Source organism: Leopardus geoffroyi, chromosome D4, assembly GCF_018350155.1.
Source record: "Leopardus geoffroyi isolate Oge1 chromosome D4, O.geoffroyi_Oge1_pat1.0, whole genome shotgun sequence".
Lineage (NCBI taxonomy): Eukaryota > Metazoa > Chordata > Mammalia > Carnivora > Felidae > Leopardus > Leopardus geoffroyi.
Genome location: NC_059342.1, coordinates 68669908 through 68692399, shown reverse-complemented (window position 1 = coordinate 68692399; position 22492 = coordinate 68669908). Strand labels below are relative to the sequence as shown.

Below are 22492 nucleotides of genomic sequence, written 5' to 3'. Positions count from 1 at the left end.
GTTTGGCAAGAGCCGAGACAACATTCTGTCAAGTTCTTTTTCCCCTTCGTTTAAACCCGTGTGCATTCAAGAGAAATGTGGTCCATCTGACCCTCGTTCATTTTTTGCTTAACTCAACAAAAAGTTGTCTCAGAAGAGCTAGAAAATGTCCAAGCAGCAAATCCAGCCTCTTTAATGGAAGTCTTATTAGAATCTCCTTCTCTCGACCCCTGACAGTTTGACATTCTCCACACAAGCCAAGCGGTTTCATTTCTTTGTGCCATTGTGCTCCCTAAACTGGAACGTCCTTCCCTTTTGCCCCCTTCTCTGCCTAGTGACGCTACTCCTCCAAGCCCAGTGCAACCTTTTTCTCATTTGTGAAGGCTTTCTCCCTTGCCTAACTTGCAAATAATCGCATGGTCCTCTGAGCTCCTGCTGTAATCGTAGCCCTAACCAGCTCTTTATTCATCCTGCTTGGTATTTACAGTCTGTTGTTAGGCCGGGTGAGGCAAGCCCTCACTGATGTCTGCTTCAGTGTAAAGCCCTTGACCTTAATTAAAAGTCTTCACAAGAAATGGCAGGCAGAAATTGGCATTTGTGGTTAAAGCTATCGCCCAAAACATTAAGTATTATGTCTGATAATGTCCCTATGTGGGCTTCCAGGTGAGAAGTAAACTTGAAGCTTGGAGACCCGAAACAACAATAGGCTTCTTCCTTGGTGATAATGAGAGGTTTGGACCTTGGCTTGTTCCCTTTTCGCCTTGGCTACCAGGAAGCTAAGAAGCAGATCCGATGTTCAGTCATAGCAACTACATTGCATACTGGCTTCCTTCTTTTTTCGTAGACTTGGTTTTCTATTTCTATATTAACGTTATAAAGGAAAAGAAAGCATATTGTTCTCCGTGAGTCACCTCAAAGTCTTTGTAGAGCGGCAGAGAAAAGTAAGAAGTAAAAACAATAAGAAGCAATTCGTGATGGTTTCATCTATAGAACAGGTCTTGTATTTAGGAGTAATGGGAAAAGGTTTTGTTTTCAATCTTAGATGTTTTTCATAAACGATTTGAATCTTTTACCATGTGCATGTTTTAGTCGATACACACTCAATTTTTTAAACTTAATAATTAATTAAACTTCATTGTTAAAACATAATTGTTTTCAATTCTGACTCCCCAGGAGCACAGCCCAAGCCATTCATATTCTTCTCTGAATCTCCCTTACTACAGCAGCATTTTGTACATAACTAGCATTAGCAAATGTCTGTTAAGTGGATGAAGAACAAAGTTCACCCAAGTAAATTTAGAAGCCAAAGAGAGAGCCCCAGGCTCTGGATCTCTAGGCCATTTTGAATACAAAGCCCAGCTCCGGCTGGCCGCAGAGCCCTGAGGCCAGGCATTACTCAGATCCTTCCGAACCCCAGTTTCCCCATCTGTAAAATGAAGCTTTAACTACTACTGTTTCAGGGTCGTTTTGAGGATTGATTCAAAGAGGAGATGCTTGATTAGGGCAAATTCCCTTTTACTTATGAGTATTCATGGGCAGAAAATACACTCTATATTTCAAATAGGCAACTGACTACCAAAAGCTTTGCCTCTGGGGAGCACAAGAGGAGGTATGTGGGTGCACTATCATTGGATGGACAGGCATGCTCTTCAGAACTAGATAAATGGGAGAAAATGAGCTTTTAAAAGAGGGAGAATCCAAGCCCCAAAGCAGAAGGATGAAATGGCTTTGAACTGCTAGTCACAGAAACCAGTTTAGATAGAAAAGATTCTGCTCAGGTGCTGAATGTAACACATGAGTGATAGAAGAAATCAGTAAGCTTTGGTTTTTAGCATCTAAATTGCCCTGGGGGTTGCCTGGGTGGCTCAGTCGGTTAAGGGTCTGACTCTTAGTTTCGGCTCAGGTCATGATCTCACAGTTTCACGAGTTCAAGCCCCAGGTCATGATCTCAGTTTCATGAGTTCGAGCCCTGTGCTGGGCTCTGGGCTGGCAGCGCAGAGCCTGCTTGGGATTCTCTCTCTCTCTCCCTCACTCTCTGTATTTCCCCTGCTCATGCTGTCTCTGTCTCTTTGAAAATAAAGAAGTAATTTTTTAAATAAATAAGTAAACAGCCCTAGAGTTATGGTAGGATAGTTTTTACAAAAATGGAATATGAGTACCACTTGCACTACTCAAGAAGACTTACTTTAAATGGCACATGGAGGGGCGCCTGGGTGGCGCAGTCGGTTAAGCGTCCGACTTCAGCCAGGTCACGATCTCGCGGTCCGTGAGTTCGAGCCCCGCGTCGGGCTCTGGGCTGATGGCTCAGAGCCTGGAGCCTGTTTCCGATTCTGTGTCTCCCTCTCTCTCTGCCCCTCCCCCGTTCATGCTCTGTCTCTCTCTGTCCCAAAAATAAATAAACGTTGAAAAAAAATAAATAAATGGCACGTGGAGAAACAGTGATTTATTTTTTTTTAAACCCTCAGAAAGTTTTACATTTCTTTATTTTTTTGAGAGACAGAGAAAGACGGAGCACAAGTCGGGGAGGGGCAGAGAAAGAAGGAGACCCAGAATCCGAAGCAGGCTCCAGACTCTGAGCTGTCAGCACAGAGCCTGACGCGGGGCTCGAACTCACGGACCGCGAGATCATGACCTGAGCTGAAGTCAGACGCTCAACCGACTGAGCCACCCAGGAGCCCCGATACAGTGATTATTTTAATTTTGCATTTATTGTGTCATAATATTGTGTCATTTATTGTGTCATACAATGTGTTATACAATGTGTCATACAATGTGTACTAGGTTATATTGACCTAGTACATCCAAATTGGGATATCACACGTATTACTATTAAATATGTTTTTAAAGTTTTAAAAATGAGTGGGTTTAAAGAAAATATGAATCATATTATCACTGGTAGAATAAATCTATGACAAAAAAATTAACATAGCTCTAGGATCACTGAAAGTGTGGGAAGTACAACTTCAACATGTGGGTCTTGAGTAACTATTTGATTTAAGGAAAGCCCTGACACTGGGCCCCTCAATTTTTGTCCCCAGATGACTTTCCCAAAGATCACCAATCCTGCCTGTATACTCTACTTTGAGCCCCCTGGATCTCACCCTGTTCCACCTACACACCCCGCACCCTCCTACCATCGTGCTCTGCTCTGCCTGAACCCCACTCTGAGAAGTGGGGCGCCCTCCCTGCCAGAATCAACCCTTCTCTCTTCTGGGCTCCCGGGCAACCTTGGGTATCCTGCCTGCTCTGATGACACCTGGCACCTTGTATTACAATTTCTTTCCGGGGTATGTCTCCCAGGCAATGTTCTATCTCTGTGTCCGAAGTCCCTACCCTGGGGCATTAAATAACTTAAAAAATTAAATAATCCAAAAATACCTTTGAGGCCATGCTAGTTTTAGAAATCTAAGGCATAAATACTTGGCCTTAATCGTTCATCAAGGATCATCTTTCATAAGGACGACATGACTTTCATCTTTCCACTGCGCTCCTTATACACCCCAGCCAGACCAGCTGCCCCTATTAGAAGATTTCCTACACCATGCATTCTCTTTCCTAGCAGTTTTCTTTTAGCTTTGTGATTATTTGATGAGTGTATTTCTCTTGGCAATAGACTGTAAGCTTGCTGTGAGTAGGGTCACATCTATCTTTTTTTTTTAATGGTTATTTATTTTGAGAGAGAGAGAGAGAGAGTAGGGGTGGGGGAGAGAGACAGAAAGAGAGAGAGAGAGAGGGAGAGAATCCCAAGCAGACTCCATGCTCAGCACAGAGCCTGATGCAGGGCTCAAACCCACAAACCGTGAGATGATGACCAGAGCCGAAATCAAGAATCAGACTCTTAATTGACTGACCCACCCAGAGACCGCTGGGTCACATCTATCTTTGTTCTCTGCCAAAGTTCCCAGTGCCCAGCGCTGAGCCTGACACATGGCGGGTGCTCCCTAAATATCAGCCGTATGAAGGAGTGAATGAATTTTTTCCCCTACATGCGCGCACACACACACACACACACACACAGTTGGTCTTCTAGCACTTACATTGTTGTAGAGATCATTGAGTGGGCAGATGGTTGGCACAGAGACCAGTGTAAACTCTCCTGTTTGTTTTTCAGGCAGATTACAGCGGAAACATGATGCTTGCCAATTAGAAGGGGAGAAATTCAAAATGGTAAACGGAGCAGTCTCCTCACAGGGCTCCATGAGGGCTTGACAAACAACACAGAGCCAAAATAAATTTTTTAAAAGTATACTCCAGCAAAAGAGTATTGACCCTGTCCTTTCAAGAATTTTCCCAGCCATCCAGAAGAAAAACTTTAAGGACTGGAACTTTAGAACGACTAGGGCAACCAGGGAATACGTTCTACCCGCTGACAGCTTCTCCGAACTGGGTGAATATTGGGACGGCAGAGAGAAAGGAGAAAAAACAAATCGGTGTTACATTAAAATGAAGGTAAAGCCATTCTAAGAACTGCTTTGGTCCTGGTCAGACAGCAGGGGTTTGAAAGGATCAAAGTTACTTTTTAGCAGAGCTGCAGGGAGAGTGAAGAAATGTCTCCACCTTGACAACTAACAGGTTCCTCCCTTCTTTCATTTCTTAACATTGCAAATATGGAGGCCAAGGCCATCCAAAGTCAAGAACAAATGGATCCAAACAGCCAGGTTAATCCTGATGCTTTTGAGCCACAAGGGACTTGTTCCTTCCCACCTTCCTGCTACAGCAGAAGAGGCTGACGCACAGACTGAGTGAATGACTGACCCAAGCTCACATGTGTGGTAGCCAAGCCTTCCAGCTGCGTGGTCCAGGCTCGCGTCCCTGCCCACCCTGCCCCATGGCTACACGAGACAGAAAGTCAAGTCTCAGCCAGTATGCTGCACAAAGCAGACTGGCCACATGATGGCTTTGCTTTTGGGTCAGCAGTTTTAGTACGATGTTTTAGCTCATCTATGGTCTATTATCTCTCCATGGTTTTTCTATCCCTCAGGCATTCCTGAAGCAACTGGAAATGGTGCCAATTAGGAAAACAAGCCTTGAGTCTCCTGGTGCTATCTTTTCTTAAATACCTACTAGTTTCCGGCAACCTGAACTGAGTCCGGCCCAGTGGTCTTGAATCCCAGACAAGGACATTTTGGCTGGTCCCTGAGCTCTTTGAGGGCAGGAACCACTTTTTATTTATGTTTGGAGCCCCAATGCCAAGGTACCGTCTGGCTTACAGTAAAACAGCAAAATGGGAGGTTGTCAAAAAAAAAAAAAAATTGTGCAGAGTCTGAAATCGAAGCCAGAAAGAACTGTGGTTGAACCCTTGGCAAGAAGCTTCCACAGGTGCCTGGCTCTGGGGGCCTCAGCATTCTCACCCGCAAAATAACACAGATACCAGCCACCCTACAGAAATGCTGTGCGGACAGAATGAGATGGGACACCAAGCACAGGAGACACCCTGTCAATCGCAGCCCCCCATCAACGTGGAGGCAAGGAAAGGATGAAGTCGGTTAGCATTTCAAACTGGTCCTTTTCTAGGAGACAAGCAAGGAACGAAGAAAAGGTGACAGCGGATGCAATTGCCCAGCCTGTGAGCGGTCAGACTTTCCTTTGCTATTTATTGTCAGAGCTCCGAGCCCTGTTTGAAAGCCAGCCCTGCCTCATCCCGACTTCTGCTTCATCTCCCAGTAAAGTCATAACGCTGGGCTTACTTCTCTGTCTATTGACACACAGAGCCTGTGAGTCACAAATTCAACAGAATGACTTTGCTGCAGTGTGATTGACTGGAAAATGTTCCCTCATCTGAAAAATTTTTTGAAGCAAATGGACATGCTTATTTTTGCAACACGGAGTGCAGGCTCTTTATTTATTTGACGTTGGTCTCTGTGACATTCCAGCAGGCCAAGGGAGGGCTCACACGTTCACGAATTGCCCTATGAAGTGACATATGTTCTCCTCCCTCCCTCTCCTGCTCCCTTCCTGCTGACTATTATATCTAAAGCAAACAGTCCCAGCACAATAGTTAGATTGCACTTGAATTTGGTGTTTACTTGACATTTACACACTGGCCATGCTGGACAGTTCAGTCGTTCCAGAACAGAGGCTCAGCCAGCAAGCATTGTGCTGGACTTGTGCTCAACCCTGAGCAACATGGGATCCCAAAACAGCGAGACGCCGCCTTGAGAGTCGATAGTGCTGCCAGTTTTTACTCTTAGCCTGAATTAGCACTTGCTAGGGGGGAGAAAGTACCAGAAGGTCTTCCCAGGAAACATCTCCCTTGCCCACGCAGGGCAGGCTGGCCTTGCTGATACCACTCTTCCTCCCTTGAAATCCAACTCCCAGGCTGCCACACTATTCACTCCAGCTAATCTCATCTAGTCCCGGAGCTAAATCGCCCTGGTGGGTGCAGATTACTAATTTGATTAGCTGAAATCTCCAGGTCTTGCATTTCCCCCTCATGTAATGGAATTAGTAATAGCTACCTAATGGGATTATGTGGGCATAGCATAGTACCTGGGGCAGGGGAAGGTTCTCAGAAGGTGCCCGGAAAGTGCTTGTTCTCATCCCTCTCCTGAGGTGCGTGCTTCTGGCTTCAGGGGGCTCAGGGAAGGGCAGGTTATGGGGCTCCTGTGTCTGTTCAGTCTGATGCAGGGAACACTTGGACTTGGCTGCGAGTCAGGACACGTGTTCCGGGTTGTGGCATGGGCCAATCACCTCTGATCCCCAGGCCTCTGTTTCCACATGTGCAAAGTGGAAGCCTCCGATTACATTCTAACACTGTACGATTTCCAAACCGTCAGAGTCTGGAGGAGGCCCGAACTTCCAAAAGAGGTTGACTAGCCCAAAAGCTGATATTCATCGATACCAGTATTTAAAAGGGGTAGCAAAGGAACAAGATGATAACACTCAGTGCTGCACAGCATGTAAGGAAGCAGTACCCTGATACTTTGCAGATGGGAACATATACTGCTGATGGGAATGTACATTTTTTGAGGAACAACTTGATGATATCTGATGACGTTAACCTAATGAAACGATTTCTCTAAATTGAGCCTAAGGAAATAAGTGAGTGTATCTAAGGGGGCACGTAGGAGTTTTGTAATAGTGAAAAGTGGAAATGATCTAAATGTCCATCAAAATGGATTGATTAATACCAATATCAGGAAAACTATGATGTGTTTAAAAGTGTAAGGTATATTTATGTATTAACATGAATAGATATCTATGGTATATTGCTCAGTGAAAATAAAAGCAAATTTACAAAGCGGTGTGCAAATGATAAGCCATGTTTGAAAAATAAATTTTAGTATTTACATAAATATATACATAAAAATTCTGAAAATGTATACACCAAACTGGTAATCATAGTCATATCTGGATTGGTAGGATGTGGATTCCTTTTTACTTGAAACACACATTTATTGACTTTTTTAAAAGATAGGAAGCATTCGTTGTTGAAATCAGAAAAAAAAAAAGTAACTTTAAAAAGTAAAATAATAAGAGGAGGAAGGGATTTTTGGTTAAGCATGGTGCATTAAACATGTTTTCTGACACTCTTTCCAAGACCCCATTCAGAGACAGTAAAGGGATTGAAAAGACAAAATCAACCAGGACAGAGAGTGGGAACTGAGAAGCAAATGGCCAAATGGCCACAAATTTAGATCAGAGAAAGTGGAAAATAAAGCAGACTGATTTCAAGGTACAAGAACCTTGGAAGGCTCAGGAAGCAAAGACACCAAGTTACTCAGAAAGTAAAGTGCATATGGGAATAAAAGCAGATTTATTGCCTGAAAGCCAATATAATAAGCAGCAGTTGGAAAATCCATCCATCCACCCATCCTTCCATCTATCCAAACAGTTAGGCCCTAAGATTCCTCCCTAACCCCGTGCGACGGGGTAACTGCTTTTCCCCCAACTCGGGCAGAAGATTAGGGGTTTACTCTCTGGAGAAGTAAGGACTCTGGATTCAGGGAAGCTCCACACAGCTGAAGACAGGAACAAACAAGGATGACTAAGGGACAGACTGCATGCAGGGTCCTGATGCCACAGACCTCCCTCCCTGTGTGGGCTCTAAGACCACTGACTATCTCCAGTCACTGAACCACTCCACACGGCACTTTTCAAAATTGAAAACTGGGGTTCACTTATTAAGCACATACGTACTGAGCACCTATTACGTGCCAGTAAACTGCATTATGTTCTAAAATTAGAGTAAGTCAGGCTGGGTCCTCGCCCCTGCAAGCCTACAGACCTGGGTACCAGTGGCATCACCAACATCACAGGGGTGGTCTGAAGGGGACACGACTTGCTGCATATAAAGGGCTCAGCACAGTACTTGGTACAGTGTCTCATAGTCATGATGTTATTAATTTGAAAGTGGCTACTCCCTCCGAACCTTGAAGGGAGAACACAGCAAATCTTTCTAGTACTCCTCCAGGAACAAGGTTAGAGTTTTGCCAACACGGGGGTGCCGGGGTGGTGCAGTCAGTTAAGCGTCTGGCTCTTGCTTTCAGCTCAGGTCATGATGTCACGGTTTGTGAGATCGATCCCCACATCGGGCTCCGCACTGACAATGGGGAGCCTGCCTGAGATTCTCTCTCTCTCTTCCTTTCTCTCCCTCTCTGCGCCTCCCCTGCTTGCTAGCCTTCTCTCTCAAAAATAAACAAACATTAAAAAAATTTTTTTTGCCAACCTTATCAACCTTACAATCAATTACGAACTTCACCTTGACACTCCCTCTGTCCAATCTAGCTCTTGACTGGCTTATGAAGGGTCAACAGTCAGTCTTTCTAGACTCGACAAGAGCAAAAGAGCCCATTGTAAGACATGATGTGAACTCGTGTTAATTTATACATGGCCCTACTCAAAACAGCGTCTTTGTGAGGTTTCAGGTGAGGATGGTCCTTAGTTGTTGCATCTGTGGTGATGCTGGAATATTTGGAGGGAAATAAGAAACCATGAAAAAGCATTTTAGTTTCCTTTTTTATTTTTAAGTAATCTCTATGCCCAGCGAGGGGCTCAAACTCACGACCCTGAGGTCAAGAGTTGCACGCTGCACCCACTGAGCCAGCCTGGTGCCCCAGCACTTGAGTTTTCAAACCAAGAGACCGCATCATCTGCTAGTGGTAGGTATCGCAGAACCGATTCAAGTTCATCGAATTGGGAGAACTGTGTCAGGTTTTGTTGCCAGAGGGGAAAAACAAACATTCACGACAGCATTTGCAACCAACATCTCATTGAATCCTCCCAACGGCTTTGTGAGGCAGGTACTTTCATAGCCCCATTTTACAGACAAGGAAAGTAGAGTGTCGCTGCATGGCACTACTTGCCCAAGGTCATGGGCAGTAAGAGGCCTGGAATCCAAATTCTTGGGTGGCAGCCCCAGCCATCTCTCCTAGAGTAGCTACACTTCCCACTTGCAATTCAAGCCCTTCCTTCCTCTCCCATCACACTGTAAATTCTGCCCTCCTTCACTGACTTACAGCAAGAAGACGGCACAGAGAACGCAACTCAGATAATGACACTGTAATCTGTACCCAGATAACCCAGAGATAGTGGCTAGTCCCTAAAGAAGCTCAATTGACTCGTTATTTTAATGGAAAACCTAGTTTGCTGAATGAAACACAGAACATCGAAATTCAACAGTTCAGTGTTTCCCATAAACACTTGGCTCTGAGAGCTTTGTTGGGTAAATGTAGCAACCAGAAAAATTCATCAGTAACTGACAACATAGACTGAAGGCAGTCTGAATAGATTACCTTCTTGAATCTCTATTAAAATGCTGGGAATTCCTCTAAGGTTAGGTAACTATTCTAGGGTTTCCTCTTTCAAAAAAGCTTCTGGTCGTCCCTTGACATGAGAGCATGTGTCTACATTTGAGTTATCAGACTTTGAAAAATGCATCAAGCACAATGAGATATTTAGTGCTGCCAGAAATTAATTTTGGTCTTTTTTTTTTTTCTTTAGCATTGGCACTGGCCATCTTCCTAGCACTATCCCCACCAGCCAGTACATTAAAATTGATTAACAAACACAATGTTTGTGGACAAAAAGTCAACCGCAGGGTAATCAAATGCATTGTTATTATTATTTTTTCAAAAATCATTTCCTTGGCTCAAAGTACATAATGTCAAATTGGCAAAAATAACCTATCCTCTTGTCCGGCCCACAAACTGAAAAGAAAATTAAACACAGAATTGTTTGTTTCTTGTTTGCACTTCTCAGGGTGTGAAGCATTCACTTTTGAACCCTCAAAATCCCTACACTTTCCATAATGCAAAATTTTTACCTCCATTCTGATTTAAACCATGGAACCATGTTTTTTCTTCAGAAAAACAACATTGTCCTACACTAAGGATCTGAAGTACTGAGGCTTTCAAATTAAGAAAATAGAATCTGAGAATATGTCTTATTTCTTTCAATGCTAATTCTTCCCAGGAAAGAGTTTAACAAGCCAGGGAAATTTGGTGGACCAAGTCAAGGAGAAAATTCCAGCAATAGGTTTTTTTTTTTTTTTTTTCTGCTGATTTGCCTTGTTTTGCTTTTGTTTTGCTAGTTCTTTTACTTTTAAATGCTAATTTTATGCACGTAGTATCAGAAGATTCTCCTTGTGGCCTTAAAAACAATCATGCTAGGTGAAGACGGTAAAAGATGTTAGACCCTAATATTTTTGTTAAGAGAAATGTTCCTACTATGTATCCTACTCTTAAAAGATATTACTCTGGGGCGCCTGGGTGGCGCAGTCGGTTAAGCGTCCGACTTCAGCCAGGTCACGATCTCGCGGCCCGTGAGTTCGAGCCCCGCGTCGGGCTCTGGGCTGATGGCTCAGAGCCTGGAGCCTGTTTCCGATTCTGTGTCTCCCTCTCTCTCTGCCCCTCCCCCGTTCATGCTCTGTCTCTCTCTGTCCCAAAAATAAATAAACGTTGAAAAAAAAAAAAAAAAAGAAAAGATATTACTCTGTACTTAAACAGAAACAACCTAAAAAAAGGGGGATTTTTTGGTTTATTTTTGTATCTTCTTAACATCTCAGAACAAGATGAAAACACTGAAAAGTCGAATCTAACAAATGCTGGCAGTTCAGACATCTTTAAGGTTTAGAATTTCTTTTTGAACATCTTTAAAGTTTAGAATTTTTTTAAATATCTTAAAGAAGGCATATCACTTAAAATTGGGGGACTGCAAATGTAAGTTAAGTGATCAAACTTAAAGGTTCATGAAAAAGATTTTCAGTTTCTCAGAATTGATTTTTAAGTGTCTGTGACTCATTCTCTGCTCTAAAAACTTCAATACCCAATGTTCGGGTTTTGAAAGGCAATGGATTTGGCTACAGAAAAGAGGTGATTCGTTCTCCATTTGGTTTTGGTTTGGCTTTTGGTTATTTTTGTTTGTGTTTTCTAGTTTGTTTTATTACAATGCCTTGGCCAGGGCTGTTCTCTCACTGTTTGTTTTGTGAGGGCAGAGTCATGAAGGACTTTATTTTCTGTCTCCTTCATAGCACTTTTCTTTTTTCTTTTCTTTTAATGTTCTATTTTATTTTTGAGAGACACAGAGACAGAGCGTGAGCAGGGGAGGGGCAGAGACAGAGAGGGAGACACAGAATCCGAAGCAGGTTCCTGGCTCCGAGCTGTCAGCACAGAGCCTGATGTGGGGCTCGAACCCTCGAAGGTGAGATCAGGAACTGAGCCGACGCAATGAGCCACCCAGGAGCTCCCATAGCACTTTTCAATGAAAGAAAAGAAGCCGGTGGAGGGAAGAGAGGGATTGGAAAACAGAGAACCGAGCCAGTGATCTCTGAAGCAGAAGAAATGTTGTTGACAAGATAGGAAAGAGCAGGGCTTCCAGATGAGTCGCCTTACCAAAGCAGCTTTGCTCCCTTCTTCCTAAAATGCATACTCCTTGGGCATTTGTCCTAAAGGATGCCACAGTGGAACAGGAGCCACAAACAAGTAGCCAGATCAGAGAGTCCACTGGGTAGATGCCACAGCAGTCACCACACAGCTTTATTGGAGCTCAGAGGGAAGAGCACTAGCCTTGATGAGGAGGATTAACAGACTACGGGGCTCTGAAGCTTGAGGAAGATGAGGGCTCCAAGGGGAGAAAAAGTATTTCGACTAGCCAATGGAAACACACACATACACACACACACACACACACACACACACACTCATGTATTCAGACTTGAGAGAACATCCAGTTAAAGCTTAGGGAGGGTGGGGTCAGTCTCTAGAGATGATCCTGCAAAGTTTTCAAGGGCCATAGTAGGAAGAGTATCGTCCATTAGGCTAAGAAGTGATTTGTGAGCAAAAATGGATCGTATCTAGCAGGGAAATTCCAGTGGGACTATGGGGGAGGCGGCAGAGAAAGAGGAGGAGGAACACAACAGTTTGGAAGCCACAGCAATAACTGAAAGCTATAAATGAGAAGAGCCAAGGCAGCTCAACTCTCGCAGAAGTAGTGGAGACACTTAGGAATGGAAATGGCTGAGCTCTGTGCATGCCTAAATGCCCAGGCCCAAGAAAATAAGGGAAGAATTGAGGGGAATCTAGGTTTCTATCTTGGGAAGCCGGGTGCGAACGATCAAACAAGGGAGGAAAAATTAGGGTCAGGATCTGGGTGGATTGAAGCTCTTGACAAAAAAACAGGACTAATGCACCTCCAATGGGGAGCTGAAAAGGAAAGACCACCTTCCTGCTGAAGTACATTATTCATTTACTCAACAAACACAGAGCATTACTGTGTACCAGGCAGGCACTGTACTAGGACTTGGGATTACAGCAGTGAGGAAGGCAATAGCTCCTGGCCTCGTGAAGCCTATGGTGCCCTGGAAAATACTGGTGATGGTCAGACATATCATGCATAATCCCGAGGCCTATGATAAATACCTCATCTGGATAATCCCACTTGTAATCCTCATCAATTTAACAGGTAGGTACCGTGACTATCCCCATTTTAAGGAAGAAACAGGTAAAGTGGGGTCAAGTAACCTGCCCGGCTAAGAGCAGCAGAGTCAAAACACAAACCCAGGAGACTGAGCGCTAACGCCCACTTTCTTAACCTCCACACACGACCGAGGTGAAAAACAGGCTGGCGTTTCCAAGCAGATGAAAGCGGAGGCTACGAAAACCTTTGCGACCCCGTGAAACCTATAAGCCCCTCTTCTCTCAGTTATCAGTACAGACTTCATTTCAAAGCAATTTGGATCCTTAAATCATCTCTTGCTTTCTCTTTCAGAAAAAGCAGCTTTTCCTGAGTTTTGTGGCAGTTTTACAGACACCACAGGCCAGGGTGCAGCCAGTATCTGCCCAGATGTGGTGCTCACTTCTGGGTGCAGAGTCCTTCATTTGAAACATGTTGAGCCTCTTCGATCTATCACACTCTGTCAAAGTTCTATGTCATCAACCCCCTAACACTGATGGTTTCCATTGCATCTTCTGCCAATGAATGCAGTTTGTGCTGGAAAAAAAAAAAAAAGTCTATTTTATAACTCCAAGGACATTAATAATTAACTTCCATACCACAAAACTTGTAATATCAGTTTGCTGAAATAAAGTCACCAGTAAGTATGTAATTCTTCTTTAAAGGGTGTCTTCTATTATTATTATTTAGAGTGCAATTTAGTCATCAAAGGTTTACTCAGCCTCATGTTTATAAATTATACAGGGCAGGGATTTAACTCTTCTGGACCTACCTGTTCTGAAAAGAGGGAGGGTCATAACCCTGTTGCCACACCAGGCACCTGCCTTGAAAGGAGATGAGGTGTAAACTTGGAAGTTCTTTACCACTTTTTAAAAAATTTTTTTAATGTTTATTTATTTTTGAGAAAGAGAGACAGAGACACAGCACAAGCAGGGGAGAGGCAGAGAGTGACGGAGACACAGAATCTAAAGCAGGCTCCAGGCTCAGAGCTGTCAGCACAGAGCCCAATACAGGGCTCAAACTCACAAACCTCGAGATCATGACCTGAGCTGAAGTGGGATGCTTAACTGACTGAGCCACCCAGGCGCCCCGAGTTCCTTACCACTTTTAGAAATCCATGGCAAATACAGAGATTTCCCTTTATGATGCAATCATTGGAATAACCAGATAGTTGCCTGCCACAAAGAGACACTGGCTTTACCTAACCTCCTGAAGGCTGTTTGGAAACTATAAGTTCATTCAAAAAAATTTTTTTAATGTTTATTTATTTTTGAAAGAGACAGAGACAGAGAACAAGCAGGGGAGGGGCAGAGAGAAAGGGAGACACAGAATCTGAAGCAGGCTCCAGGCTCCCAGCTGTCAGCACAGAGCCCGACCCGGGCTCCAACTTTCGAACTATGAGATCATGACCCGAGCTGAAGTCAGAGGCTTAACCCACTGAGCCACCCAGGTGCCCCACAAGTTCATCTTTTTAACTGAGTTTCAGAATCCTGTCTTGATTATATGATGTAATAATAGTATGTTTCCAGTTCACCTGTGCCATATTGTTTTTTCATTATGGTAGTTGCTCTTGCTGAAGGGGAAAGGTTACTGCTTTAGATAAATGAGAGCAAAGTAGAAAAAACTTCCCGCACCGGCTACCTAAGTTAGCCGGCTATCAAGTCCTTGATTTACATGTTTACATGCGATCAAGGGTTCATCTAAGTTCATTGGGGTTTAGAAACCTAGGCCTTGATAGAAAAGTGGGTAACTTTTCCATTCAATCCTGGAGTTCTAGCATTCCAAGAAATTGTTGCCATCCAAAGGAAAGGAGTGGGGGGAGGGGTAGCAGGTGTCTTCTTTTCTTGGTTCCTCCGTTTGAAAAGGGCAATGTTTTCAGAGTTAAAGTAACTGGCTTGTTCCTATGGGGTGAGATTGAACCCTTCCAAGCCACGGGAGGGTCGGGCTTTCCCTGCCAAAGCATGCCCTTCTCCCCAGCTGCGGGAGTTGGCCAAAGGATGGAAGTCATCTTCAAACGCGTCCAACCCACTGGACCTAGAGGGATTCCTGTCGTTGGCAGAGAGGGCCGAGTGGATTCATTCGGATGAGATGCATTCCAAGAATGCTTCTGTGGTCGGCAAGAAGTGGAAAAATCAGGGATAACAAATATTCTTTGGAAACCTAATAGGTACCAGAATCGCAGAACTCAAACAAACAGGTGACAACGACTTAAAATATGAGGCAACTGGAGCTCGGTGAGGGTGAGAGTGAGCGCACACTCTGCCCTGTTCTGGGGCTTCGACACTTTTCCCAGTCCTCCTCCTCCCCTTGTCTTTCCTGGGACCGACAGCGTTTACTGGTGAGGAGGCTCCGTGGAGAGGGCGGGTTGAGATCGGCTCTGCGCGGCTCAATCCAAACCAAACACCTCGCAAGCCTACGTTCAGCAGGCGATACCGAGCACCACACTCACGTTTGGGGAAGAAAAAAAAAAGCCACTGTTTGCAGAGATGAGGGCGAAAACATTTCCCGGCTGGAAAATTACTGATCACAAACTTAGGGGAGTGTGGGGGTGGGAAGGCAAAGTTATAAGGCTGAAATAACGATCGCCGTTTCCTCTTCTCTTCCCGGTGGGCAGGAACGGCTGCCGCGAGCTCCTCGTGCCCTTTTCGGGAACCGGGGTCCCACCGCACCGCTCCACTTCCTGGCACGTGTCCACTTTCCCAGCTAAGTTCCTTTCGGTGGGCTTGACCGCTTAGAGCCTGAGCCAAGGGAGCGAGCTGCCGTCTGACCTTTACCTCGCCATTTCACCTCTTTATGACTCAGTTTGCTCATCCATAAAGTGGAAAGGAGGGTGCGTGGCTTGTAAAGTGCTTTGAGATCCCCTGGTTGAAAGGTGTCTCCGCGCTTCACAGGCCCTCTGCCCACCCCCCACCCCAAAGTCTTGAGCCCTTTCCCTCCCTTCCTTGCTCCCTTAAATATCAAAACCATTATCGCCCGTTTCCCGCTGCGGCCTCTTTCAGCCTTTTCCAGGCGAGAAGCACCACCCCGACCCTCTCAAGCTCCCAGTCCCGCCATAGTTCTGGGTACCCACCTCCCCTCGCCTCCCACCCCCATCCCCACCCCACCCCACCGGCAGGAGAGCCCGCGAGGAACCTCGCGAGGTCAGGCCAAAAGACCGCACTGGAGCTCCGGGACCAGCGCCCGGCTGCTGCGTGCGCAGGGAAGGGACGGAGGGCTGGATGAGTCACGCGGATAATCGCGCTTTTCTCTAGCGCGCAGACTGCGCGGCGAGCGCGGACCGGAGCGGGGGTGGGGGCGCTGTTCCGACCCCTCAGCCCCTACCAGACTCCTCAGCCACGGGCTTCGAACTCGGAAAGCGGACCATGGCGACGCGGACCGCCCTAGTCGCGCGGCGACCTGACTTGCGACGGGTGCCCAGCGCCCTGCGCCCGGGCCGCCGCCGACGCCGCCGCCGCCGCCGGCGTCAGCACGGCTCCTGCCCGCCAGCTGCCGAGCTGGCGTCACTGCTCCGCCGGGCCCCGCCCGCGCCCCTCCTTCCCCCCCGCCCCCACGTGCGCCGAGTTTGTTTATTTAGCTGCCATGGCAACTCGCGGGGGGGCCGCAGGAGGGAGGGGAGAAGAAAGGGAGGGGGCGGGGCCTGGCGGCCGGCTGTGGCGTACGGCGGGTAGGAGGCGGGGGTAGGGCGGGAGCCGAGAAGTTAAGTAAGGAGCGCGCGCCGGCCGCCGGCAGTTCCCCGGCCCGAGAGAGCGAGCGCGGCTGCGGGCGCGCGGGGAGCAGAGGCGGTGGCGGGCGGCGGCGGCACCGGGAGCCGCCAAGTGCCCCTCCCCGCCCCTCCGGCCCCCCACCCAGCCACCCACCCGCCCGCGGCCAGCGCCCATGGCCGCGCGCGCCCCGCGCAGCCCCCTGGACTCCGCGCCCTGCGCCGCCGCCCAGTCCGCAGATCCGCGCCACCGCGGCCAGTCTCACCTGGCGGCACCGCCCGCCCGCCACCCCGGCCACAGCCCCAGCGCCCACGGCAACAGCCGCGGCGACTGCGACAGTGGTGGAGGACACTGCTGAATCGAAGAGAGCGCAGCGCGGCTACCGGACTTACTCGCCTTGCTGATTGTCTTTTTTTTAGGAGTTTACAACTTTTCTAAGAACTTTTGTATACAAAGGAACTTTTTTAAAAAGGCATCTCCCATTTATATTTAATCCAAAGAAGAAGGATCTCGGGCAATTTGAGGTTTTTGGGTTTTGCTTCGATTCTTTTTTCCCCCCCTCTTCGTTGACTTTGGGGCTAGTGTACCCCCACTGCTTCGGGCTCCCGAGGACCTTCTGGGCCCCCACATTAATGAGGTAGGTGCAGCGCGGGGCGCAGGGAGGGGTGAAGGCCGGAGGCCGGTGGGACGCGCCCGAGCGGCGGTCGCGAGTGGCCCCCCTGACTCCTGCCTCTGCGCCCCACCCGGCCCTCAGGCAGCCACCTGGTGAGTCTGACATGGCTGTCAGCGACGCACTACTCCCGTCCTTCTCCACGTTCGCGTCCGGCCCGGCGGGAAGGGAGAAGACACTGCGTCCAGCAGGTGCCCCGAATAACGTGAGTATTGCCTCGAAAGGTCGGGATCGTCCGGTGGGCTTCTGTGGGTAGGGTGGGGACGGGTGGAGCCCAGGGATCACCGAGAACCACCCGGCGAATGGAAGGAGAGGCCACCGCACCGGCCCCGCAGTCTTCCTAGGATGGCTTCAGCGTCCTTGGCTCAGTTGTAGATGCGTGTGGTCCCTACACTGCGGAGCCGCCGGGGGCGCACCCCAGGTCCGCACACGTCCCCTAGCGCGCAGGCGGCAGAGCTGGCGCGAGGGCCACCGGCGGGAGGTGGCTGTGTCCCTAGATACTGGCTGGGCCCCAGTGAGCTTGGCGCGTAGGCGTACCCGTGGCGGGTGCGCACAGGGAGATCCTCAGTGCCCCAATTCCAGGGTTGGCGGGAGCGTCCCCGGGATCTGGCTGGGGCAGGACCCGGGCTGCCGAGCCACAGCGCTTGCTCACACGCAATCGGGCAGACACGACATAACATCTTCCAAACCGACGCACCGCCTCTCCTCGGGCCCGGCCGTGGGCCGAGATTGCCGCGCTAACGCCCTGAGGCCCCGGGCGCTTCGTGCCTGCCCAGTCCCGGTGCCTGGGCGGTTTCGGCGTGGCCGGCCCGCCAGTATGTAGTGTAGCAGCAGGGGACCAACACCGACGGTCTCTCTCCCCTCCTGTTCCTGCAGCGCTGGCGGGAGGAGCTCTCCCACATGAAGCGACTTCCTCCCGTGCTTCCCGGCCGCCCCTACGATCTGGCGGCGGCGACCGTGGCCACCGACCTGGAAAGTGGCGGAGTCGGTGCGGCTTGTGGCGGCAACAACCCAGCTCTCCTACCCCGGAGGGAGACGGAGGAGTTCAACGATCTCCTGGACCTGGACTTTATCCTCTCCAACTCACTGTCCCATCAGGAGTCAGTGGCCGCCACCGTGTCCTCGTCGGCATCAGCCTCATCCTCGTCCTCGCCGTCGAGCAGCGGTCCTGCCAGTGCGCCCTCCACCTGCAGCTTCAGCTATCCGATCCGGGCCGGAGGCGACCCGGGCGTGGCGCCAGGCAGCACGGGCGGCGGCCTCCTCTATGGCCGGGAGTCTGTGCCTCCTCCCACAGCTCCCTTCAACCTGGCGGACATCAACGACGTGAGCCCCTCGGGCGGCTTCGTGGCCGAGCTCCTTCGGCCTGAATTGGACCCAGTGTATATTCCGCCGCAGCAGCCGCAACCGCCAGGTGGCGGGCTGATGGGCAAGTTTGTGTTGAAGGCGTCGCTGAGTGCCCCTGGCAGCGAGTACGGCAGCCCGTCGGTCATCAGTGTTAGCAAAGGCAGTCCAGACGGCAGCCACCCGGTCGTAGTGGCGCCCTACAGTGGCGGGCCACCGCGCATGTGCCCCAAGATCAAGCAGGAGGCGGTCTCCTCATGCACCGTCGGTCGGCCCCTAGAGGCCCACATGGGCACTGGACCCCCTCTCAGCAATGGCCACCGGCCGCCAGCCCACGACTTCCCCCTGGGGCGGCAGCTCCCCAGCAGGACTACCCCGACCCTGGGTGCCGAGGAACTGCTGAGCAGCAGGGACTGTCATCCTGCCCTACCGCTCCCCCCGGGTTTCCATCCCCACCCTGGGCCCAACTACCCACCCTTTTTGCCTGACCAGATGCAGCCACAGGTGCCACCGCTCCATTACCAAGGTCAGTCCCGGGGATTCATAGTTTGGGCTGGGGAGCCCTGCGAGTGCCCGCCCTCCCGGGCTCAGGGGATGATGCTGACCCCACCTTCTTCACCCCTAGAGCTCATGCCACCTGGTTCCTGCATGCCAGAGGAGCAGAAACCAAAGAGGGGGAGAAGGTCGTGGCCACGGAAAAGGACAGCCACTCACACTTGTGACTATGCGGGCTGCGGCAAAACCTACACGAAGAGTTCTCATCTCAAGGCACACCTGCGAACCCACACAGGTAGGAGAATAGAAGCTGCTGAAAGGAGGGAGGGTATTGTCCAGCCCCACTGGCGAACTGTGGACACTTCTCAGGGCCTCCCTTGGGATGAGGCACAGTCTATCTCCTCCATCTCTTGGATCACAGGAGAGAACAGCAAGCTGGCGCCTCCTTTTTTGCCCAAGAGCCTTTTGCTTGATGGATAGTATCAGTGCTTGAATGTGCAGTTCTCTTAGGCTTTTGAAAGGCAGGAGGGAGGTTCCAGGCTGCAGGTGGGCCTCTCCTAGTCTGAGCAAAGCGTTGCCCTTGTAATCAAGAAATTACACTTTGGGGGTGCCTGACTGGCTCGGTCGCTGGTGCATGAAGCTCTTGATCTCGAGGTTGTGGGTTCGGGCCCCACACTGAGTGTAGAGATTAAAAGAAACAACACCCTAAATTATCAGGGCGCCTGGGTGGCTCAGTCACTTAAGCATCCGACTTCAGGTCATGATCTCCCCTCCCGGTTCGTGGGTTTGAGCCCCGTGTTGGGCTCTGTGCTGTCAGCTCAGAGCCTGGAGCCTGCTTAGGATTCTGTGTCTCCCTCTCTCTCTGGTGCTACCCCACTTGCACTGTCTCAAAAATAAACGTTAAAAAAAAATTAAAAGCTAAATGACACCTGCAGTGCAAAAAAAATGATAGGTCTTATTAGTTTTTAATTTTCTAGACAATTTTCGCCGGTTGTTCCCTCCCCACATTTACGCTCTTTTGCTATTTTTAGGGCTAGTCTTCATAAGTAAGTTCTATTTTCAGAACTTTCAAGAATTCTATTTCAGAAACTTTCAAGAATTGAATGTTATGATTACTAAGATTGTAGTTTAAGATGGTCAGTGCAGGGAAATTCCATGTCATGTAAGCGCAGGTACATAAGGTCAGTTAGGTGTAGTAGTCATTAAAATAACAGAAATGCAGACTATGTGTTAAGTTGGATTTAAATGTTAAAAAAATCTTAAAAAATAACAAATTCTGAAGCAGAAAAAGTAGCCGCTTGTGGCTCTTTGAACCCATTTGTAGTGGGACAGGATATTAATTGCTTGGTTTGGGCAGGGGAGATAAACCAGCAGATTTCATTTCCAAATTCACTTCCACCACTATGGTACTTTGACTCAAAAGAATGAAAACATTAGCAATATAGAAGTGTAGGTTGACGTTGTATGTGTGTATTTTCATTGCTTAAATGTCTGTTCCTCACCGCCCCCCCACACACACACCAGAAAAAAAGCGAAAGGAATACTTAGAAGCTTAATATTCCTATTTGTGATCTGAAATTTAGCATGGCCTTGAAGTGGTCTAAAAACATTCCTGGCTTCTTTCAGAGTAGGGTGCTTGGGGAGTCGGTTTAACATTTGGCCTCCGGTTTTTAAAGCGGCCAATTCTGCATGATGTAGCAATGGCTTCAACGGGTTTCTTTTCCTCTGCCAGGTGAGAAGCCTTACCACTGTGACTGGGATGGCTGCGGGTGGAAATTTGCCCGCTCTGACGAACTGACCAGGCATTACCGGAAACACACCGGGCACCGCCCCTTTCAGTGCCAGAAGTGCGACCGGGCCTTCTCCAGGTCGGACCACCTCGCCTTACACATGAAGAGGCACTTTTAAATCCCGAGACAGTGGATATGACCCACACTGCCAAGAGGAGAATTCAGTATTTTTTACTTTTTTCACACACTGTCTTCCCCGGGGAGGGGAGGAACCCAGCTGGAGAGCACTACAATCATGGTCAAGTTCCCAACAAGCCAACTTGTGAATGGATAATCAGGAGACACAAGGAAACCAGAAGACAAATCAAAGAACAGATGGGGTCTGTGACTGGATCTTCGATCATTCCAATTCTCAGTCCAACTTGAATATTCCTGGACTTACAAAACACCAAGGGGGTGACTGGAAGGTGTGGATATCAGGGTATAAATTAGATCCATGAGTTGGGGGGAGGGAAGACCAGAATTCCCTTGAATTGTGTTCGATGCAATATAAGTGTAAAGATCACCTTGTATTCTCTTTGCCTTCTAAAAGCCATTATTATGATACTAGAAGAAGAGGAAGAAATTCAGGTACAGAAAATGTGTTTTAATAACCTAAACGATGGTGCTTGGTGAGTCTTGGTTCTAAAGGTACCAAATGAGGAAGCCAAAGTTCTCAAACTGCTGCATACTTTGACAAGGAAAATCTATTTTTGTCTTCCGATCTACATTTATGACCTAAGTCAGGTAAATACACCTGGTTTACTTTAACATTTTTATGCAGACAGTCTGTTATGCACTGTGGTTTCAGATGTGCAATAATTTGTACAATGGTTTATTCCCAAGTATGCCTTAAGCAGAACAAATGTTTTTTTCTATATAGTTCCTTGCCTTAATAAATATGTAATATAAATTTAAGCAAACTTCTATTTTGTATATTTGTAAACTACAAAGTAAAAAAAAAATGAACATTTTGTGGAGTTTGTATTTTGCATACTCAAGGTGAGAATTAAGTTTTAAATAAACCTATAATATTTTATCTGAACACTGTTTTTGTTTTGTTTTTCCCCTGGAAAAGCATGTTACAGGAATTTCAGTTTAAACACAGTCAGGAGGGCAGGTGAAAAGGCCAAACTTTACCTCCACAGAAATTAAAAGAAGACATTTTTAAGGCTGGGTCTACAGTAAGTACTATCAAAGTCTAAGGCTTAAAGCTGAATATTGGAGATCATAGAATTAAACCTGGTTTGGGTGGCTCTTTCCAAATGTACGGAAAAGTACATGAATGCAATTTCCTTACCTGAATATGAATTTCCAGGTACAAACCAGCTCAATTATTCTTCAATATGCTCAGTTTAATAGGAAAGTATTCATAAAATACATACATTCCAGTTTCATATTTTAAAAGGTCCTTATGGTTTCTCTTTAAAATTAAATGAAAATATAAAAATCTTTCTCAGAGGCCCGGCCTTGCCCTCAGAACAATTTGAGGAACAAAAGAAACCTTCCTACAGCAGAGAAACCCTAAGAACGCAGTTCCACAGTGCCCTCCTGAGGATTAAAGGGTTCATTTATGCTTAGTGGGTGTTACAGATACATTCTAGTTCGAGTCCTAAAGAGGTTAGTACCAAATTTTCTGGCAGAAA

General features: G+C 47.7%; 1 protein-coding gene and 1 long non-coding RNA gene across 3 annotated transcripts; one reads left to right on the top strand and one right to left on the bottom strand.

Moving 5' to 3' along the window:
- Nucleotides 1-12643: 12643 nt before the first annotated feature.
- LOC123592784 lies at nt 12644-16363 on the bottom strand. The gene is made up of 2 exons (XR_006709927.1): nt 16192-16363; nt 12644-13407 (listed from the first exon to the last, which is right to left on the bottom strand). It is a non-coding gene; the product is annotated as an uncharacterized LOC123592784 (long non-coding RNA).
- A 236-nt stretch (nt 16364-16599) lies between these two features.
- KLF4 (Kruppel like factor 4) lies at nt 16600-21891 on the top strand. Of its 2 annotated transcripts, XM_045468144.1 has the most exons (5): nt 16600-17208; nt 17326-17446; nt 18118-19108; nt 19208-19372; nt 20810-21891. In XM_045468144.1, the coding sequence occupies exons 1-5, from the start codon at nt 17204-17206 to the stop codon at nt 20983-20985; spliced, it is 1458 nt and encodes a 485-aa protein (XP_045324100.1). In that variant the 5' UTR covers nt 16600-17203; the 3' UTR covers nt 20986-21891. The 2 variants fall into 2 exon arrangements, with proteins under 2 accessions (XP_045324100.1, XP_045324099.1); XM_045468143.1 differs by having other exon boundaries at nt 16603-17208; nt 18118-19372.
- The last annotated feature ends 601 nt before the right edge of the window (nt 21892-22492 follow it).

Excerpts from the sequence above, each read along its gene's own strand:
- KLF4 (XM_045468143.1), top strand. Across the intron at positions 17,447-18,117 it reads CAGCAGGTGCCCCGAATAAC|CGCTGGCGGGAGGAGCTCTC; the intron begins GTGAGTATTGCC and ends CTGTTCCTGCAG. Across the intron at positions 19,373-20,809 it reads ACACCTGCGAACCCACACAG|GTGAGAAGCCTTACCACTGT; the intron begins GTAGGAGAATAG and ends TTCCTCTGCCAG.